The sequence below is a fragment of the Phoxinus phoxinus genome, assembly GCF_949152265.1.
Source record: "Phoxinus phoxinus genome assembly, chromosome: 10".
NCBI classification, from domain to species: domain Eukaryota; kingdom Metazoa; phylum Chordata; class Actinopteri; order Cypriniformes; family Leuciscidae; genus Phoxinus; species Phoxinus phoxinus.
In genome coordinates this window covers 21,470,660-21,488,914 of record NC_136885.1, presented here as the reverse complement: position 1 = coordinate 21,488,914, position 18,255 = coordinate 21,470,660, and the positions used below count along the sequence as shown (strand labels likewise).

The following is an 18,255-nucleotide window of genomic DNA, read 5'->3' as shown; positions in this document are numbered from 1 at the left end:
TTCTCTCTTCTCACATAAACACGCACCCAAAGACACACACAGCCCCCCAGGCTATCCCCTGTCCTCCCTAAAGCGACTAATTGGGCCAAATCTGTGATCTAATTAAACGTCCAATTAGTAGGAGAGGGGCCATTTAGCCGCTGGCTACACCGCTGTGCGCGGGAAATAATGTGATTGAAAAACAAACAGAAAATCAATGAGAAAGAGCGAGAGAGAGGGAAAAGAGAAGAAGAGAGAGAGACACAGCGGAAATGAAAAAGATGAAACAAGATTTGAATCAGTTGGGTGTTTATAAGGTTAGAAAGCAATGAACGACACACACTGTGTTCCATCAAAGATCATGTAGATGTGTGTATCTGCCCGCTCTCTCCCTCAGCAATAACCCCTTGAACACATGCTAATTACATTATTCTCAAAACACACGTTAACTGCATTATTCTATTGGTGCAGTCAGTAAGTACATTATTCTATTAACACGCTCAAAGAACCATAAAAATCAGCACATCATCAATTATTAACAGCTCACTTAACCCTGGAGAGAGCCAAGCTTCCCTCAGAAACATTCACTTACCCTTCACTTCATTAAATATTAATATAAGGGGTCACATTCAACATTGAGGCCATTGAATGGATTGTTTTCCATTCATACTGTACATGCTGAGGCTAAAGGGACACAAGGGTCAAACTAAAGTGGGCATTCCACATTCCAATTGTATCGTTTCTCATGACGCAATGAAACATCCCAAATTTTGGGGATGTCATTTTTGTTTGTATGTGTATGTATATGTATGTATATGTACACACACACATACAGTATATACAAGTTCTAAATTAAGCCGATATTGTATATGTAAAATGTTATCACAATAAAAAAATTATACACATATGTGAAAACAATATGTATCTGATTTAGAATTAGAATACCCAAATTACAAAGTATAGCTTATAAGTGAAATTTGCCAAAAGCTTAAATATTTTGGTTCTGGTAGGCCATACCTCACGACAAGTGTATAATTAACAGCTTTTTAATTGCATTCTTCACACCTGCTATTTTACTCTGTGAAATGCATCTTGTTAATGTGACAAAATGTTTAAAGAGAGTCATTTATAACTCTTTGATATGACAGAAGAAGTGTGGTGGAAATCTCTAAAGACATTAATGTGTCAGTAATATGCAAGCTTTTTATACTCTCAGCATAGTCTGTTTCTAATAAAATTAACAAAACTGCTGTTGTCAATAATTAAACCACCAAAAAAAAATTAAGTCTGTAAAAACAGGCCTAAATCATAATATATAATAAAATACTCATGATCTCTTCTAAATCTCAGCACAGCTATTGTTTTCTGACTCTTACCATGGTGATGTCCAGAAGGCAGGGGTGGCCTTAGCAGATGTTACCCAGCTAAGTGAAGCCTTGCTGGGCTTGGCGTAGCCACAGGTCCCCCTGGCAGCTCTGCTCTAGTGTTCTGCAGGAGAGAGAGCGGATCACTCACACACAGAGCACAAACCACCTGCTCTGACCTACTGTGCCAAACATTACCAGTGCCCAATGCCAAGGCCGGCTTACAGGAGTGTGCTGACATAAAACGGTCGAACGACACTGGAGTCTTGCAAGAAACTATAGTTTACATTGACTTTTGAAATCTTAATTTTTGACTACAACTTACAGCTATATTTTTTTTAAACAACATGTTAGTCTGTTAAAGCACACAATCAATGAACTAGATGCGTTTGAAATGTATGCATTAAAATAACTGTAAAGCAAAAGATAAAATGACAATAAGGGATGCATAACGATTAATCGCAATTAATCGTTTGCAGAATCATATATGTGTGTGTATTGTTTATAATAATTATGTATATATAAATATACAAACATGCATGTATAATTTTAAGAAAAAAATATATTTATATATCAAGTATTTATAAGTATATATAATATAAATTATATGTAAATATAAAAATGTATATAAACATGTAAATATTTTTTTTTATATATATATACATGCATGTGTGTGTATTAATAAATACATAATTATTTTACACAGTACACACACATATATGATGTAGCCTAAACAAAAACTTTTATTCTGCAAACGGTTAATTGCGATTAATCGTTATGCATCCCTAGACAATACCAAGAGGAAAATTGCATTGCTCATTGTTCTCAGTTGTGTTTCATTCAACTTTGTCTTAAGATATCCGTTAAAATTCCTTATAAGAAATAACTAGTGAGTCATTAGCTGAAGTAAAGTAACTGTGTGTCGCTTCATCTGGATTATGCAGCTCTTTTAAGCTGAACTGTATGACATTTGTTTCTACATAATGATATCTCAGGCTTTAGTACCTTGGCAAATCTGCACAATTTGAGACATTGACATTGTTGAAAACTCTTCTGATACTCTAAATGAGACACAATATCAAGTCCTCTTTACTTAAGAGAAACAATACAGATAACTGAGATCTTATTTGTAAGTATAAAACAGCCAAAACTAAAAACTGTACGATTATAAGAACCCATTTTCCAGGATTTTACAAGCTCATACACTTTTCCCAAACAAATGTACACTGTGCCTGAATAACAGTGTTGACACTTGACAGTTTGTTTGGTTGTACGTGGTGTGTTTGGATTGGTAGACAAATCATCATTAAGACAAAATCATATTTATGAATCAGCTGCAGAGCTCACTGACATATTCATGAACTCTTTGTGCCTAAGCTGCAAAAAAAGAAACAATAATTTTAACAAATGCAAACATAGTTACATAACTGCTGTAGTACTTCACCGACAGTAAATGACGGTGTCAATTAACTTTTAATCATCTATTAATCCCGCATTTGGATGTGTTTGCATGTAGCTTGATTGCTAAATATTCAAAAATCCCGTTATACAGTTGGGAAACGATGATGCAACTTACCACATTCAAGGTGAAACACAATTAATCTGATATTTCCATCTCTGACTTTAAACATCACAAACGTTTTCAACGCAATGTCGTGTTTTCGCTGTTTTCGTAATTGTGGGTACTTCAGCCCCGCTGTGGTCAATGATACTCCAAAAACTCTTGATACCGCAAACACATCTGGGCACGTATGTAAATAAAACTACAATTACCAAGGACCACATTCTCCCCACACATTCCATACTGGGATTGTAGTTTTTTATTAACAAATCCCAGTTAGTTTAACGACAAGAGTCCCAGTATGAAACTACATTTCCCATAATCCCCGGCAAACCCGGAATTCCAGTTCCGTAGCCCTGGCCGTATGTACTGCCTGTTTCCTGCAGCAGAGGAGAAGGAGGTGGTGTCGAGAAACTGGCAAGATCCAACAACATCGTAACCTCAACCAACACCACTATACAATGAAATTATCATCAATAATTCCCGCTCCCGAACTGCACTACTTCACCCTCCTGCTGGTATGTGTATGAGTAATCGCGCGCTCGTTCAGTAACACACTTCTGGCAGGTTTGCTTGTGATAGCTAGCTTATACAACATTAGCTATTATGAGGGTTTATTAACTTGGATGTGATGTTCTTGTTATTTAACGAGTTATTATACGAAGGCCTCTAGAATGTGTGCAACGAACAACTTAAACTGTGAATCTTGGTCTAATGACCTATAGTGAATGTATGCTTGCTACAGAAAGTGCTAGACAACTGGCTAATGCGGCTAACCAGCTATTAGAGTTACCACCGGACTTGTAGTCATGATGCAGCTGCTAGTATGGGACATTTTGAGAGTTTACAGGCTGTGGGTCAACTATTTTCATTTAATTCACAACCATACTCGCATATAAACATTGTCATTTATAAACATTGCCAACTTATATTGTCATTTGGAATGTCTGCAAGCAAACTAAGGATCACTGGATCATAAAATCTATATTTTTAGCAGTCTCAAATACAGTGTTGAAAAGGCCAAAAGACTTTGTTCTCTAGCGTAGAGAATGACGGAATAGAAGAGTTTTAGATGGGAAAGAAGGCACCATGTCACCCGCAACGCAAATTTTTGAATATTGCAGATGTTTTAAATGTTAAACGCAACTTGTTCAAATGAACCAGTCAGTAGCTGAGTTGCTTGCAGGTGTCCTGTTTCCATTCATAGTTGTAAAGTTTCACAGACAGCAATTCATGTGATCCTGTTTAACTCGGAAATTCCTTTAAACGCATGAATTAAGCACTTAAAGTCGTTTTTACAATAGGAGCTATACAGTTTGCAGCTGTCAACAGTGATCTTTATAGTCCTAAAGTAAAGAGATGGCTATTTTGGGATTCGTTTCATCCGACTTCGCAGAAAAGAAACCGGTTGGAGAACTTCTCTGTTGTGGCCGAATCCTATTGGCTGTCAACCCGGAAGTGACTCGCTGCTCTGTCTGTTTAGCACAGCATGATGTGAAAACCACAGCAGCGGTAGCCTTGCTGCCAATTCAGTTCATTTTACAAGCTTTCAGTTTCGGTATGTATTTTAGCAGTAAATAGAAAAGGACACATATTTTGGTAGATATTTTTCTCATAAGTTGTCAAATTTAAAGAGTTTGGTGAGTTTTCCTTTGTGAACGTGATATGTATCACCACCATAGAGAGGTAGTTTGCTTTGAGCTTGACCTTTGGCACTTCAGTCACTGTTTTATTAATCTTTTCAATAACTTGAGTGGTATAGTTCCTTCCTCATTCTGAAATTGTTATAAAGCAACTTCATGATAGCAATAAATTAAACCCACTTTACATACAGTGTGAAGCATTACTGATTTGTTTATGATTTCAACCTATTTTAAGTAATGGTTCCAAGGTTGTCACAAGTCATGTTTGCAATGTTAGCCAGTTACTAGATAGCATGACCTCGATGACATATTCAAAGTTGCGATGAAACAGTAGTACAGACTGATATTTTCTTCCATATTGTGAACATCCGAGTGTAACGGATTATCCAAAAGAATAAGAAATGTATGACAGGTGTCAGGGACTTGATTTTGAGACTGAAAAGATGATGGAAATTATATATGCATGATTACAATTGATTTGTAATATGCATTTTGAAAATATGATTAATTTAACAATGTTAAATAAGTAACAAACAAAATGTTTGTTCACAAACATAAAAACATCTATACGTAAAAGCATGTTCACACCAAAGACGATAACTACAACTATAAAATGTTTTTATTATACCTTCGAATTTAATGAGAATGGTGAAATCCACACCACTACTATAACTATGATTACACCAAAAATAAATGGCAATTCGAATGGGATCAGTGCTTAAACAACAAACTACCAGTATATGGAATACATTTTTATGTTATTTGAGAAACTTGTTTTATTCTGTTGATACTTTTAAAAAGATTTTTAACAAAATAAATCCACATTTACCGGTACTCTTGTGTGTGTGAATGATCTTAAACATATTATCGACACACTATCGTTGGACTTTGTTTCAACTGATAAACAATAAAAATAGCCAATCAGAATCTACCTGATTTTAAAGAGCTTGAAAATAGCAGATACCTGTAGCCCATGTTATAATAAACAAAACATAATTTGTTTGTGTGGATTCTAATATAGTTATTATTATAGTTATCATTCTTGGTGTTAACGGGACTTAACTCTCTCATCAACCCTGGTTCTTGGTTTTTATGTATCCGAGTATAAACTCCCTTATTAGAAGTGGGAAGCTCTTCGTGATGAATCTCAGTAAGAAACGGACATGCACAGGTCCAAAGTTGTTTCCCGAAACTACAGCGTATGTTGGGTCTAGCTGTGATTTTGTACTTTGGGATCTGAGCGGTTTAGATCAGCCCATGTGGAGCCGTGTGTTTGTTTTGTTTCTGTGGCTGTTGTGACAGTTGGAGACTTAAGTTCTCTGAGAGATTAGCAAATAAATGTATGCAGTGTTGTTTAGCAGCTGCCTGTTTTTTGTTTGTTTTGAAAAGGATCAGATATGCCCCAGTGTGTGTTTGATATTTTAGTCTGAATTGTTCTTTTTGCCTCTTAAAACAGCCAGTGTGAGAAGTAGGGGTGTAACGATACCCTCATGTCACGATTCGATGCACATCGCAATACAGAACTCAAGATACGATATTGCTGTGATACTCCAAGACATATGGTAAAGGGTCTGATTAAAATGCTATATGGTATTACATCGGGCTTGTATTTGGTGCTGGTTTTACCTCCTCAAAAACAGCTCTGTTCACAGCGACCCGTTTCGGTGCATGTCTCTTTAAATGATAATGAGCAACTGCTTGCCCCACCCCTCTCTTCCGTGGGGCGTGTTGACACAAAACACTTAAAATGCTGCCTTGGCAGACAGTATACAAATGGCTGAGGGCGGAAATATGCTAATACGGGACAGTCCGTCAGTGGTCGTGGGCCGAGCATGAGCAATATGACATCATATTGCAAAGAAAATCCAAACGGCTTGATTATTGAGTGTTAAGACTATTTGAGGATTTAAAAAAAAGGAGTGAATGGATTTTTTTCATTTTGTGGTGGTTGTCCACACACTGCAAATACACATTTATATGCAAACACCATATAAACGTGAATGTTGCATCCGATGACCCTTTAAATGTAGTACTGTCACTACAACTCTGTAAACTTGAATTTTTTCTCACATAGTAATTTTCATTTTGGGTGAACTGTACACCATACATATTGTCACCATCCATGATACATATTGCTGCATTTTTGTATTGCGATATATTGTTACAGCCCTAGGGAGAAGGTCCGCATCATGTAATCGCAGTCAGTCGCAATGTTAGCCTATTTACTTGCCAAGTAACAGTCCCGCCTCTGTGTTTAATCAAGGAGAGGTGAATACATCGTAATATCATTATACTTGTCTTCAGGCTATCTTTGACACACTCAAACAGGATGTAGTGATATGTTGCAACAGCAGACTCATCCAACAACTCTACTTTAACGCGTGGCATTACCAAACCTGTTCACAGTGTCTTTTGGATTGATTACGTATGTTAGATAATTAGCCACGTTACTTGGCTTCAATTAATTTTGATTGTGATATGCTCATTTCATAGAACATATATGTACCAAATTAATAATGGTGATTAATAATGACAACTAATCGGCTAGACCAAAGATATCATCACATGGCTAAAAGGAATGTCGAAAATCCAAACGAACTTGTTTTTGTTACAGTGCAAGTGTAATAGACATACATCTTAAGATGCCATTTATTAACACTGAACTTTGAAACATAAATATAATGCAATTTTTACATTTGGTATACAAATATTCAGCTAAAATAAACAAATACAGTACCTGACCTGTCAAAAGTTTGGAAACATTAAAAAATATATATGTTTTTGAAAGTCTCACCAAGATATTTCTTTCAAAAATACAGTAAGAACAGTAATATTGTGAAATATTACAACTTAATGAGACATATTACTGTAATATTCATATTTTTAGAATTTTCAGCATCATTACTCCAGTCTTCGATGTCACATGATCCTTTAGAATCCTTGTCGTCTTAGCAGTCTCTAATTAAATAACTAATGATCGTTGCGACGGAAGTGAATCAATCAAAACTAACTTTAGCTGGAAAATATATTTATTCAAGAACCGCTATAAAGCCAAAACGATCTCTGTTACCTTAAATTACCTGTTTATCATTGTAAAGCCACTTTGAGACAATCTACATTGTTAAAAGCGCTATATAAATGAAGATGACTTGACTAGAAATCATTCTAATATGCTGATTAGCTGCTCAAGAAACATTTATTATTATTATCAATGTTGAAAACAGTTTTTGCTGCTTAACATTTTTGGGAAAACAATGATACCATTCAAACATTTGTGGTAAGCTTAAAAAAAGATAAATTCATATTTTTATTAATCAAGGATGCATTAAAAATTTATCAAAAGTGACAGTGAAGACATTTAGAATGAGACGTATTTTAACTAAAAAAGATTTGATGTTAAATGCTTTAATACATTTAATAAATGATGTTCATTGAACTTTCTATTCATCAAATGTTATACAGCACAACTGTCTTTAACATTGATAATAATAAGAAATGTTTTTGAGCAGCAAATCAGCAAGCAGTTCTTTCAATTTGTAATATTTCATAATATTATGGTTTTTATTGTGTTTTTGATTAAATAAATGCAGCCTTGGAGAGAATGAGTTTTCTACAAACTATTGTAGTTTCACATTTGTATCAATTACATGAATAAAATTAAGTACATTATATACTAAAACATGATAATCTGTATAATAGTAAAAATTTTATTCAATATCACGCTCACTACCTCTGGATAGAAAGCAATGTAACATTTGATTTCCTTTTTATATTTGTTCTGTATGTGATCAGACTTCTCTTATTTGAGTGCTAGCATGTGATTGGAATTTAAAGTGCACTAATTGTGATCATAGTTATCTGAAATTATCACAGTTAGATTAGATTATGTGAGTTTATCAGTTCACTGTTACTAAGTGCAGCCTTAATGTACTTTCCCATTAAACTGGGCTTTTGGGGGAAATAGGAAAAAAAAAAGTTTGAGAAATAATAGAAAATAATTTGTTTACAAAGGTCATCTTGGGTCAAACATATCTATTCTATCTGCTGATCCAAGACTCATTCTCGTAGCGTTAACACTAGATGTCAACTTTTTTAGATACTTTTTTTTTTTTATCAGAGAGATTATAGATTATGAGAATGACTGTCTAATGATAATGATTTACCACATGCTCTTTTATGCGCACTGTTATTGTTATTACTCACATACACCCATACAAAAAGTTAACCAATGAACCACCTCTGTTGTTGGCAGGTAACGGGATTGTATACTCCTGGACGAGGAGAAATAACAAGTCTGGATGCTGGAAACATCGATGACATCCTTAGTGAGTTCTTACCTTGTTTATTTGTGTGTTTGAAGGAGGCTGTTTCAATCAGACAGTTACTGCACCTGTGTTGTGCATGTGGGTGTCAGTTATCCAATGGTGCTTTGTCATTGTAGTAGAAGTAGATCAAATGACATCAAACCACATGTTTCTCTCCACAGACAGTGCAGGGGTGGCTCTAGTCAACTTCTATGCAGACTGGTGAGTGTCTCAGATTAACGCCTCCAGATGTGTGTTTGTCAGAAAGGGTGATGAGAGTTGTTGATTTGCTTTGACATTAAATACTTAAAGGGTTAGTTCAACCAAAAATGTCTCACCCTCATGTCGTTCCACGCTGCCAGACTTTCATTTATCTTCGAAACACATGTGAAGATATATTTAATGAAATCCGAGAGATTTCTGTCCCTCCATTGACAGCTAACCACTTGCTTCAAAAAGTTTATAAAGGGATTGTAAAACGAATCCATATGAATTAAGCAGTTTAGTTCAAGTTTCCTGAAAAGACTCGATCACTTTATATGATGACCAGAATTGAATTTTGGCTTTTATTCACATATGAAGATTGATCAGCAAACATAAACAGAAGCTCAACCGTACGTGCTTGAGAAAAAACCTAATTGGTTCCTGCGGAAGCTGAAACATGCTGTGTAACAGGCGAGAACGAACATTGTTGGTTCTCGCACGTCAAGCAAACTAGCTTGAGCTTCTGTTTACCACAACTGATGTGTGAGTTGATGACGGTTTATATGTGAATAAAGGCCTAAATTAAACCTGTTCATCATATAAAGCGATCGAGTCTCTTCAGAAAAGTTGGGCTAAACCGCCCAATTCATATGTATTAGTTTTACGATCCCTTTAGGAATGTTTTCAAGGGATAGTTCACCCAAAAATGACAATTCTCTCATCCCATCTCCGATGTATATGACTTTCTCTCTTCAGATAAAAAAAAATAAAAAATTAGGAAAGTTGTCCATCTTTGTGAGTCCATATAATGCTATTGAGTGGGTGAGCTCAGTCGACACTTGAAAAAATACACAAAAATACAGCGATAGTGATGGTAATCCATACGACACCAGTGGAAAATCAACGTCTTCTGAAGTGAAACTATGTGTGTGTAAGAAAAATACTAATATTTGAAACGTACCTAAAATAAACCATTGCTTCCGGTCTAATGTCATACGAGCGTTTATGAGGTACACCAAGAGGTGATGTAAGTGCGTTGTACGAGAAGTATCTTGTACGAGAAGTGCTGGTCCTCTGTGCTTCTTCATAACTTTTTGCGCAACTTCACAAAGCACTTACTTTTTAACTATGTGCAGCACCCATTCACTTGCATTATACAGACTGACAGAGATTGATTATTTTTCTGAAAATTTTTGTTTGTTTATCTGAAGAAAGTAAGTTGTATACTTCAGGGATTGCATTGCATAAGGGTGAGTAAATTATGAGAGTTTTTGGTTTATTTTTTGGTGATGAATCATCCCTTTAAATAAGTTGACATTTCCTGATAATGATGATATTATAAAAAGCATATTGTACAGCTTATTACACAGGATGAACAGACCTGAAATATTCTATCTGTATCTGAAGTCATTTTATTTGTATTTTCCGCAGGTGTCGTTTCAGTCAGATGCTTCACCCTATTTTTGAGGAGTCGTCGAATATAGTGCGGGAGGAATACCCAGACGCTACACAGGTGGTGTTTGCCAGGGTGGACTGTGACCAGCACTGTGAGTTTACACACACACACACACATTGGTTTAGCCTTTGAGATAAAGCAAATTAAACAGAATTATTGATGTCTTGTATAGTGTTTGATGGTTTAATGACAAAACTGCATCTTCTGTGAAGTCAAGGCGGCTCAAAGATACCCCACAGCGTGGGTGTGTGTGAGCGAGAGAGACCGCGCATGACTGATTCCAGCCGATCGGCTTTGGAGTATTTACCCCCCACATTGGTTGACTTTCATTTCTCGGCCCCTCCCCCTTTCCTTCTCTCTGTCTCTACTTTCTTTAATTCTTTCCCTTTTTCTCTCTTTAGCCCTTTTTTGTCTCTGTACTTTGACTTAAAACCATCTTTCTCTTTAAAACGAGCCTATCCCTGACCTCTGACCTTTTGATCTTTTTTCTCATAACCTTAAAAGTAAAATATTCATGCATTGACACATTTTGTTCTTCAAAAGCAGAGCATCTGGAAGAGTAAAGTGTTCTTCTACATGTGGGTCCTAAAACTCACCGTTCTATGTTACAAGCCAAACAAAAATCAGTGTGACCAGAAAAGTCACGTTATCTCATTCTGTTGGTTGTCATTGATTTAAACACACCTTTAGATATTCACTTTTAGGTACCTGTCAAAAGCTTGGAAACATTACAATGTTTACATTTTTTTGAAAAGTCTCTTATACTCACCAAGGCTGCATTTATTTAATCAAAAATACAGTAAAAACTGAAATATTTTGAAATAGTATTACAATATTGTTTTCTTTGAATACATTTACATTTTAATTTATTCCTGTGATGGCAAAGCTGAACTTCTAATGTTACAAAATAGTCATCTCAAATAAAATGCTGTTCTTTCATCAAATAATCCTAAAACAATTGACAGTTTCCACAAAAATATTAAGCCGCACAACTGTTTCAACACTGATAATAATAAGAAATTTATCCTGAGCAGAAAATCAGCATATTAAAATGGTTTCTGAATGATCATGTGACACTGGAGTAACGGCTGCTGTTTTTGTTCCGTTTCTCCTGACAGCTGATATAGCCCAGCGCTACAGGATAAGCAAATACCCCACTCTCAAACTGTTCAGAAATGGGATGATGATGAAGCGAGAGTACAGAGGTCAAAGGTCAGTAACCGCCATCGCTGATTTCATCCGCCAGCAAAAAGTGGATCCAATCAAAGTGATAGAAAATCTGGAGGAAATCAGCACTGTAGATGTGAGTGTTTCACAATCACAATGTTATACATTTTTATTTCTGTGGCACATTTGAAGTCAAAATGCTTTTCAGGTTTAGTAACTAAGAATTACGTGGAGTCTGGATTTCCTTGCTGTGTCATCTTACTTTCCTTCCTCTCTTTCAGAGGAGTAGACGCACCATCATTGGTTACTTTGAGAATAAAGACTCTGACAATTACCGTACTTATGAGAAAGTGGCGAACATCCTGAGAGATGATTGTGTTTTCCTGGCATCTTTTGGGTAGGAGAAGCACTTAAGATACTTAAAGTCTGCTGCTTTGTAAATACATGTATTGATCTTATTGTGAACGATTTATCCATGCATATGTTTCTAAAAAGTATAATTCAATCTTCAATCATTTAGTCTGCATAAGCCCTGCCCCTTTCTTACAATCAACTGCAATCTTTCATTCAGATCTGCCTCTATCCAATCAACAACTGACAGATAGAAGTCCCTTGGGCCTTTAAAGGGACAGTTTAGTTTCAGATAAAAATTCTGACATTTACTCTCCCTCGTATCAAACCTGTATACTGTTATTTTTTCAGTGGAACACAAAGATATATATACATATACATTTTAAATAATCTTCACACAGCTCTTTTCCATACAACAGTACATTTGTGACCATATGGCTTCTGAAGAGGCATTAAATCATATGGACTACTTTTATGATTTTTTTTTTATGACTACCGTTTAGTCCATTTTGGAGCTTGACTCCCTTCGTTCGATATGAATAGAAAATAACAAATGGGTTTGAAACCGAGTATGGTAGGGGAGTAAATAATGAGAGAATTTTAATTTTGGGTGAACTATTTCTTCAGAATCAATTCAGTCCTACTTCATTATTACCTAAATTTTAAATGTCTTTTCTCACATCAGTCTTATTCTTTCTATGCGTCTCTTTTTTTCAGGGAAGTTTCTAAGCCCGAGCGGTTCAGTGGTGATAATATTATTTATAAGCCAATGGGAGAGAATGCTCCTGACATGGTCTACATGGGCTCGCTCACACATTTTGACCTCAGCTATGCCTGGACACAGGACAAGTGTGTGCCGCTAGTCCGAGAAATCACATTTGAAAATGGAGAGGTACGATTCCCTTTTTTTGAAAAATATTTGTGTGCGTCTATGTGAGGTATCGCATGTACTTTCTTTCCATTTTGTCCGCATTGTTATTTGTGTACAGTTCCGTCGAAACAGCCAATTCATCATTTGCATAAGAAAAGTCCCCTCCCCCTCAGTGTACTTTTCCCACACTCGAGCACATCTGAGTGCGTACGTTTCAAGTGTATTTGTGTTTTAAAGACGTCCGCATGCCATGTCCTTTAGTAGGTGTGGGTTTTTTTCTTTGATTTATTTGACCGCATGTTTTGAATAACTTCGGTCTCTGTTGCTTGGTGATATGGCAGATTCTCCACAATCTGCTCCACTGACCCACCTCTCCTCGACTGCACTTCACCCAGCCATCCTACACACTCTCAAAACTCATTATACAGCACTTAGTTCCAGGCCTCGAATCAGTACAACCGAGCCAATGGTGCTCATTTTTTGTATAACATCACTGGGACTTTTCACTGTTTGTATCATTCTGCTGGACTATGATTAGAATGTGCGTTTTTTTGTGTGTGTGAAGGAACTGACGGAGGAGGGCATCCCGTTCCTGATCCTTTTCCATCAGAGGGATGACACAGAGAGTCTGGAGAAATTTCAGCAGGAGGTGGCGCGCCAGCTTATCAGTGAAAAGGGTACGCACAGGGGCCAGACAGAATCAGGGTCATCTTTCAGAATTCATTGGTTAGATATCGCTCGCGTGTATAGTACAGGAATGCAAACTTCTCGTCTTTCAGTGAATATCGCTGTTTTGAATCCAAAATGTGTAATTTGTGTGGATAGATATAAGTTTTATTTTTATAATGTAATAAAAATATTTATTATTATTGTATAGTCATATTGAATGGGTTCCAGAAAAACAACAGTAAAAAAAGCTAATATTTTTTACATTGTTTTTACATTTAGATTGATAATTTCCATTTTTAAAGAATCGAACATATTCAATTGGTCTGAATGATTTGTTACTAACAATCGAACAAACCAAATACTGTATTCATAAAAGACTGGAATGGTCATGGAAATTGTTTAAAATGTGTGTGAACCCTGATTTTTGGATAGGGCTTGGCAGGACGGTCAACAAGTTGACAAATTGGTCAGTTAGTGAGGTTGACTCGACATCGAGGTTCTTAAATCATCTGTTTAACGTCAGTGCTGTAGCATGAAGGAATAAAACCCTCTCAGAGAAGTTGCATCTTTAAATTAATAATTTACGTTATGTTTGAAATGTAAATATTGTTTCACTTTCTCTGTGACAAGCAGAAACGCTTCTAAAAAGTCAGAGTAATTTAATCTTTTTATTGATTTTTACACATCGGTCTGAACTGATAAATTGCATAGACGTTTGTATTGGTGTGAACAGGCCTTTAGACACAGCATCTCAAAAGCATTGCAAGCCTAAGTAGATCATAGAGACCAGTGGCAACAATTGTATCTATGATCTACTTAGCCTTACGATGCTTTTGGGAAACGCAGCCCAGGACGGTTCAAACGTTTCAAGCTGTGTTCCATTCTATTGTGCTTTGTCTAGCCATTTTTGAATGCAAGAACAAGAATGTGATCACCTAATCTAATCAGGGCCTAATTGACTAATCAATTAGTCGTTCAGATAACCCACGAACTAGTGAGTTTTGCACAACCCTAATCCAAATATACTTTTGATGGGCAAAAATGATCGGCTCACAAGGTTTTGAACATCTAAATTGACCTTGACTCTCTCGCTCTCGCTCTCTCTCTCTCGCAGGTTCTATAAATTTTCTTCACGCAGATTGCGATAAGTTCCGGCACCCTTTACTGCACATTCAGAAGACCCCCGCCGACTGCCCTGTAATTGCCATCGATAGTTTCCGCCACATGTATGTCTTCCCAGAGTTCAGCGACCTTGCGTAAGTATCGCACTTGTCCATGTGTCTTTAATGCAGAGATGATTTCTGCCTCCTCCCTGCAGGTTATCTCTTGTTCCAGACACCTAGCAATTATACGATGATTATAGACTCGGCCCCACAGCATCACACGCTCAGAAAAGAGAGTGATAGAGAACGGGCTTTGGGCTTCATCTCTCAGCCAGTTACGCCAATTAATTTAGCGACACCTGACTGATAGCTGTAATGTGTGTGAACGTAGAAGCTTAGTTTTCATAGGTTCATAACCATGTGTTATTACTACTTTTTTACAACATCACAATAATTTATGACACCAGAGGCCGCATATGATAGAAAGCATCATAATTCAGCACATGCCTTATTTTATTAAGCACTCTGCATATCCTATTATCCAATAAGGGCCTTATCAGCCTGCCTCCCATCAGTTTTTGATACAGCTGATTTTCCAGGGGGTCCGTGGCGTCTGGGGCAGTACAGATGATGTCATTATCTTGTTAAAATGCTGTGGTTTTGGAGACTGTCGGCCCTCTCAGGGTCTTATCACTCATTAAATCAATGATGCTGCTTGGGTTTTTTGTTGTTTGTTTTTTTGGACTGTTTTATGATGGCTTTGCGTTTATGAACAGGTTTCCAGGAAAGCTGAGGCAGTTTGTATTGGACCTGCACTCAGGAAAGTTACACAGAGAGTTCCATCATGGCCCAGACCCCACAGACAGCACTCCAGGACAGGTCAGAGTTCACCACAGCTGCTGCATGGGTGTGCTTTTGATTTACAACAGGGCTTTGAGTTGGGCGTTATCATATATATAGGAAAAAAATAGGCTTTTTCAGTTTTTACTAGGAATGTGTGTAAAACTTGGATAAGAGGGCAGTGATTGATCATGGAAACGAAATAAATGTCTGTCTTTTCCGCCAAAAAAACTTTTACTACTTATCCAAATTCTTTCTTTCTTTCTTTTTTTTCTCCAATGGCAAAGCTGAATTTTCAGCATCATTACTCCAGTCTTCAGTGTCACATGATCTTTCAGAAATATTTCTAATATAATGATTTGGGTCTCCGGAAACATTTCTCATTATCATTATTGAAACGCAATTGTGCTGCTTAATTTATTACTTATTTATTACAGCAGTCAGCATTTGAAGTGGATCAAAACCTTTCATCAAAGTTCTACATTAATTTTTTACATTATTTTAACAATACCCATTCTTATCTTAGGACAACTTTTTTTGATCCACTTCAAATGTTGTCTACCGTACTTCATTTTTGTGGAAGCCATGGTTTTCAGAATGACATGACTAGAACGTTGAAAAGAACATTTATTTGAAATATTTAACAATTTAAAGGTCTTTAATATCACTTATGATTAATTGAATGCATCCTTGCTGAATAAAAGTATTAATTTCTTAAATACTTACTGACTATATAACTTTTTAATGGTAATGTAAAACTACACTTTATATCAGTATCAATGCTTGTAATTTCTAATTTCCCTTAACAAATTACATATTGTACATAACAGCTCATCATTATGCTGTTAGTTAATAATCCGTTTCTCTGGTTGGCTTGTGCATGACATTTGCTGAAAATCAGTGTTGTCCAATTTTGCGCTGATTAAAGTGCCCCATTATGACAGGCATTTTTACTCAGGTTGCGAGTTCAGCACACTTCCTGGTCAAAATCTCTGAAAAGAATGTTGATCTAGACTAATTAATGCAGGCGTACATTAATTAAGACCATGACTGAATGAAACGTACGTGCTGACATTTGAATGCGTGCGCAGCAGAATGAACCCGGTGACCTCTGTGCAGAGCGATCTGTCACAGGAACACATCCATCTATCCGTGGTCTGGGTATAATGACTGTGTGAACAGTCGCTTTACAGATCCAGGTGATTTGTTGGTGTTTATTTGCCTGTCTGTGTGTGTATTCCAGCCGGAGGAGGCCAGTAATCCCCCAGAGAGTTCCTTCCAGAAATTGGCCCCCAGTGAAACGCGTTATACCATCCTCAGGGACCGGGACGAGCTGTGATGTCACAACTGCATTGAGACCCAACCCAGAACCCTGCAGTCAGCTGGTGCCAACCTGGCACTGCCGCTGTCTGTGCAACGTCTATTTTCATAATTTTTATTTTAGATAAAAAAAAAAGTGAGAAGGTGAACCCCTGAGCTTTTTTTGGGGTGGGGAATGAAGAGGAGCGTTTTTACATTTGTTTTTGGAGCTTGTAAATATGTTTGTGCTCTGTGGGTCTTGTCTAAATTAAAAATTATTTTTCTCCCCCCTTTTTTTTTTCTTTTTTTAATTCCCCCCCTCAACATTTTTGTCTACCCAAGTCCCCTTTTGTAGGAAAACATTGGTACATTGGTGGTCCTCTTTGTTGCGAACGCATATTGAGTTTATTATGGATCTTAAATGCGGGCAAGTGGAATCCTGGGAAAATGTAGTTCAAGAACAAACCTGCAGTCAACCTGTGGTGTTTCACTCCAGTCCTTAACATAATGTGTGTGTGAGAGTGAGTGAGTGAGTGAGTGTGTGTTACAGCACATGTATGTTACATGTGCTTATTAGTCTGTATTCATATGCACTGTACCGTTCCAGACTTGTTCAAATTCATGCTCGCTAAGATCCAGACTGGCTAGTCTCATATCATCCCATTCCATCAGGGGGAGTGGTCAGGGGCGGGGTTAAAAGGGTGAGGATTATTTGTAAATCTGTCATCTCAGAGGGGACAAGGAAACCAAAAAAGGAAAAGTAAATTAAAAAACATTTTACAAGATTCTACTTTGTCTGTTTCATTACATGTTCCAATGTTGTATTTTTTTCTACTTATTTGTTACTTACTTACTTGTATTTTCTTCTACTTAAGTTAGTAGGTAATAGTTAGAAAGCAAATTAGATTTAATTTAAAAAACAATCCCAACCAAAATCACAGCAAGTATACAAGGCTCCCCCTGTGTTTTTTACTGTCAATAAAATTGGGATTTTCACACTTGAAATAGTTGTAAACCTTGGGTAAACAGAATCCTGGGTTGTCTTGCTTCATATCATAATTTTTACCTTGGGTTAACTATTAATTCTGGCTTTGGTGTTCATTAATGCTGTTTCACACAACATTCCTAAACCCTGGTTAGCGTCCTTTTTTGCATATTTAACACAAGGCATGCGATTGGTTGTCGGTAGCTAAGCATATAGTCTTAACATTCTAACACTGCACTGTTTCTTACCGCACACACGTGGCATGTTCCTTTACCCAGGGTTAAAAGCAGTGTTTAGAACAACGGTAACCTGGGGTTAAGTGAAGTGTGAAAAAGCCCAAAGACTTTAAGCTGATCCTTAAGGGAGAGTTTACGAAAAAAAAAAAAAAAATCTCATTTATTCACCCTCACGTCATGTCAAACCTGTTACTTACTTTCTTCTGCAGAACACAACTGCACA

The 18,255-nt window shown here is 36.7% G+C and overlaps 2 protein-coding genes across 4 annotated transcripts in view; one reads left to right on the top strand and one right to left on the bottom strand.

The window, feature by feature from the left end:
* invs (inversin) overlaps window positions 1-3,110 on the bottom strand; it is a 32,988-nt gene extending 29,878 nt beyond the window's left edge. The window contains exons 1-2 of one of the 3 annotated variants that reach the window (XM_079625904.1): window positions 2,920-3,110; window positions 1,356-1,467 (exon numbers count right to left, since the gene is read on the bottom strand). In XM_079625904.1, the coding sequence (XP_079482030.1) occupies window positions 1,356-1,358 (3 nt within the window). In that variant the 5' untranslated portion in view covers window positions 1,359-1,467; window positions 2,920-3,110. The remainder of the gene's footprint in view (window positions 1-1,355; window positions 1,468-2,919) is intronic. The other 2 variants (XM_079625901.1, XM_079625902.1) reach the window with 2 other exon arrangements.
* Window positions 3,111-3,187: 77 nt separating this feature from the next.
* On the top strand, window positions 3,188-17,596 carry erp44 (endoplasmic reticulum protein 44). The gene is made up of 11 exons (XM_079626147.1): window positions 3,188-3,422; window positions 8,800-8,872; window positions 9,034-9,073; window positions 10,487-10,602; window positions 11,630-11,814; window positions 11,960-12,075; window positions 12,747-12,921; window positions 13,466-13,577; window positions 14,684-14,825; window positions 15,449-15,551; window positions 16,756-17,596. Exons 1-11 carry the CDS (start codon window positions 3,366-3,368, stop codon window positions 16,849-16,851), a joined length of 1,215 nt encoding a protein of 404 aa, XP_079482273.1. The 5' UTR covers window positions 3,188-3,365; the 3' UTR covers window positions 16,852-17,596.
* The last annotated feature ends 659 nt before the right edge of the window (window positions 17,597-18,255 follow it).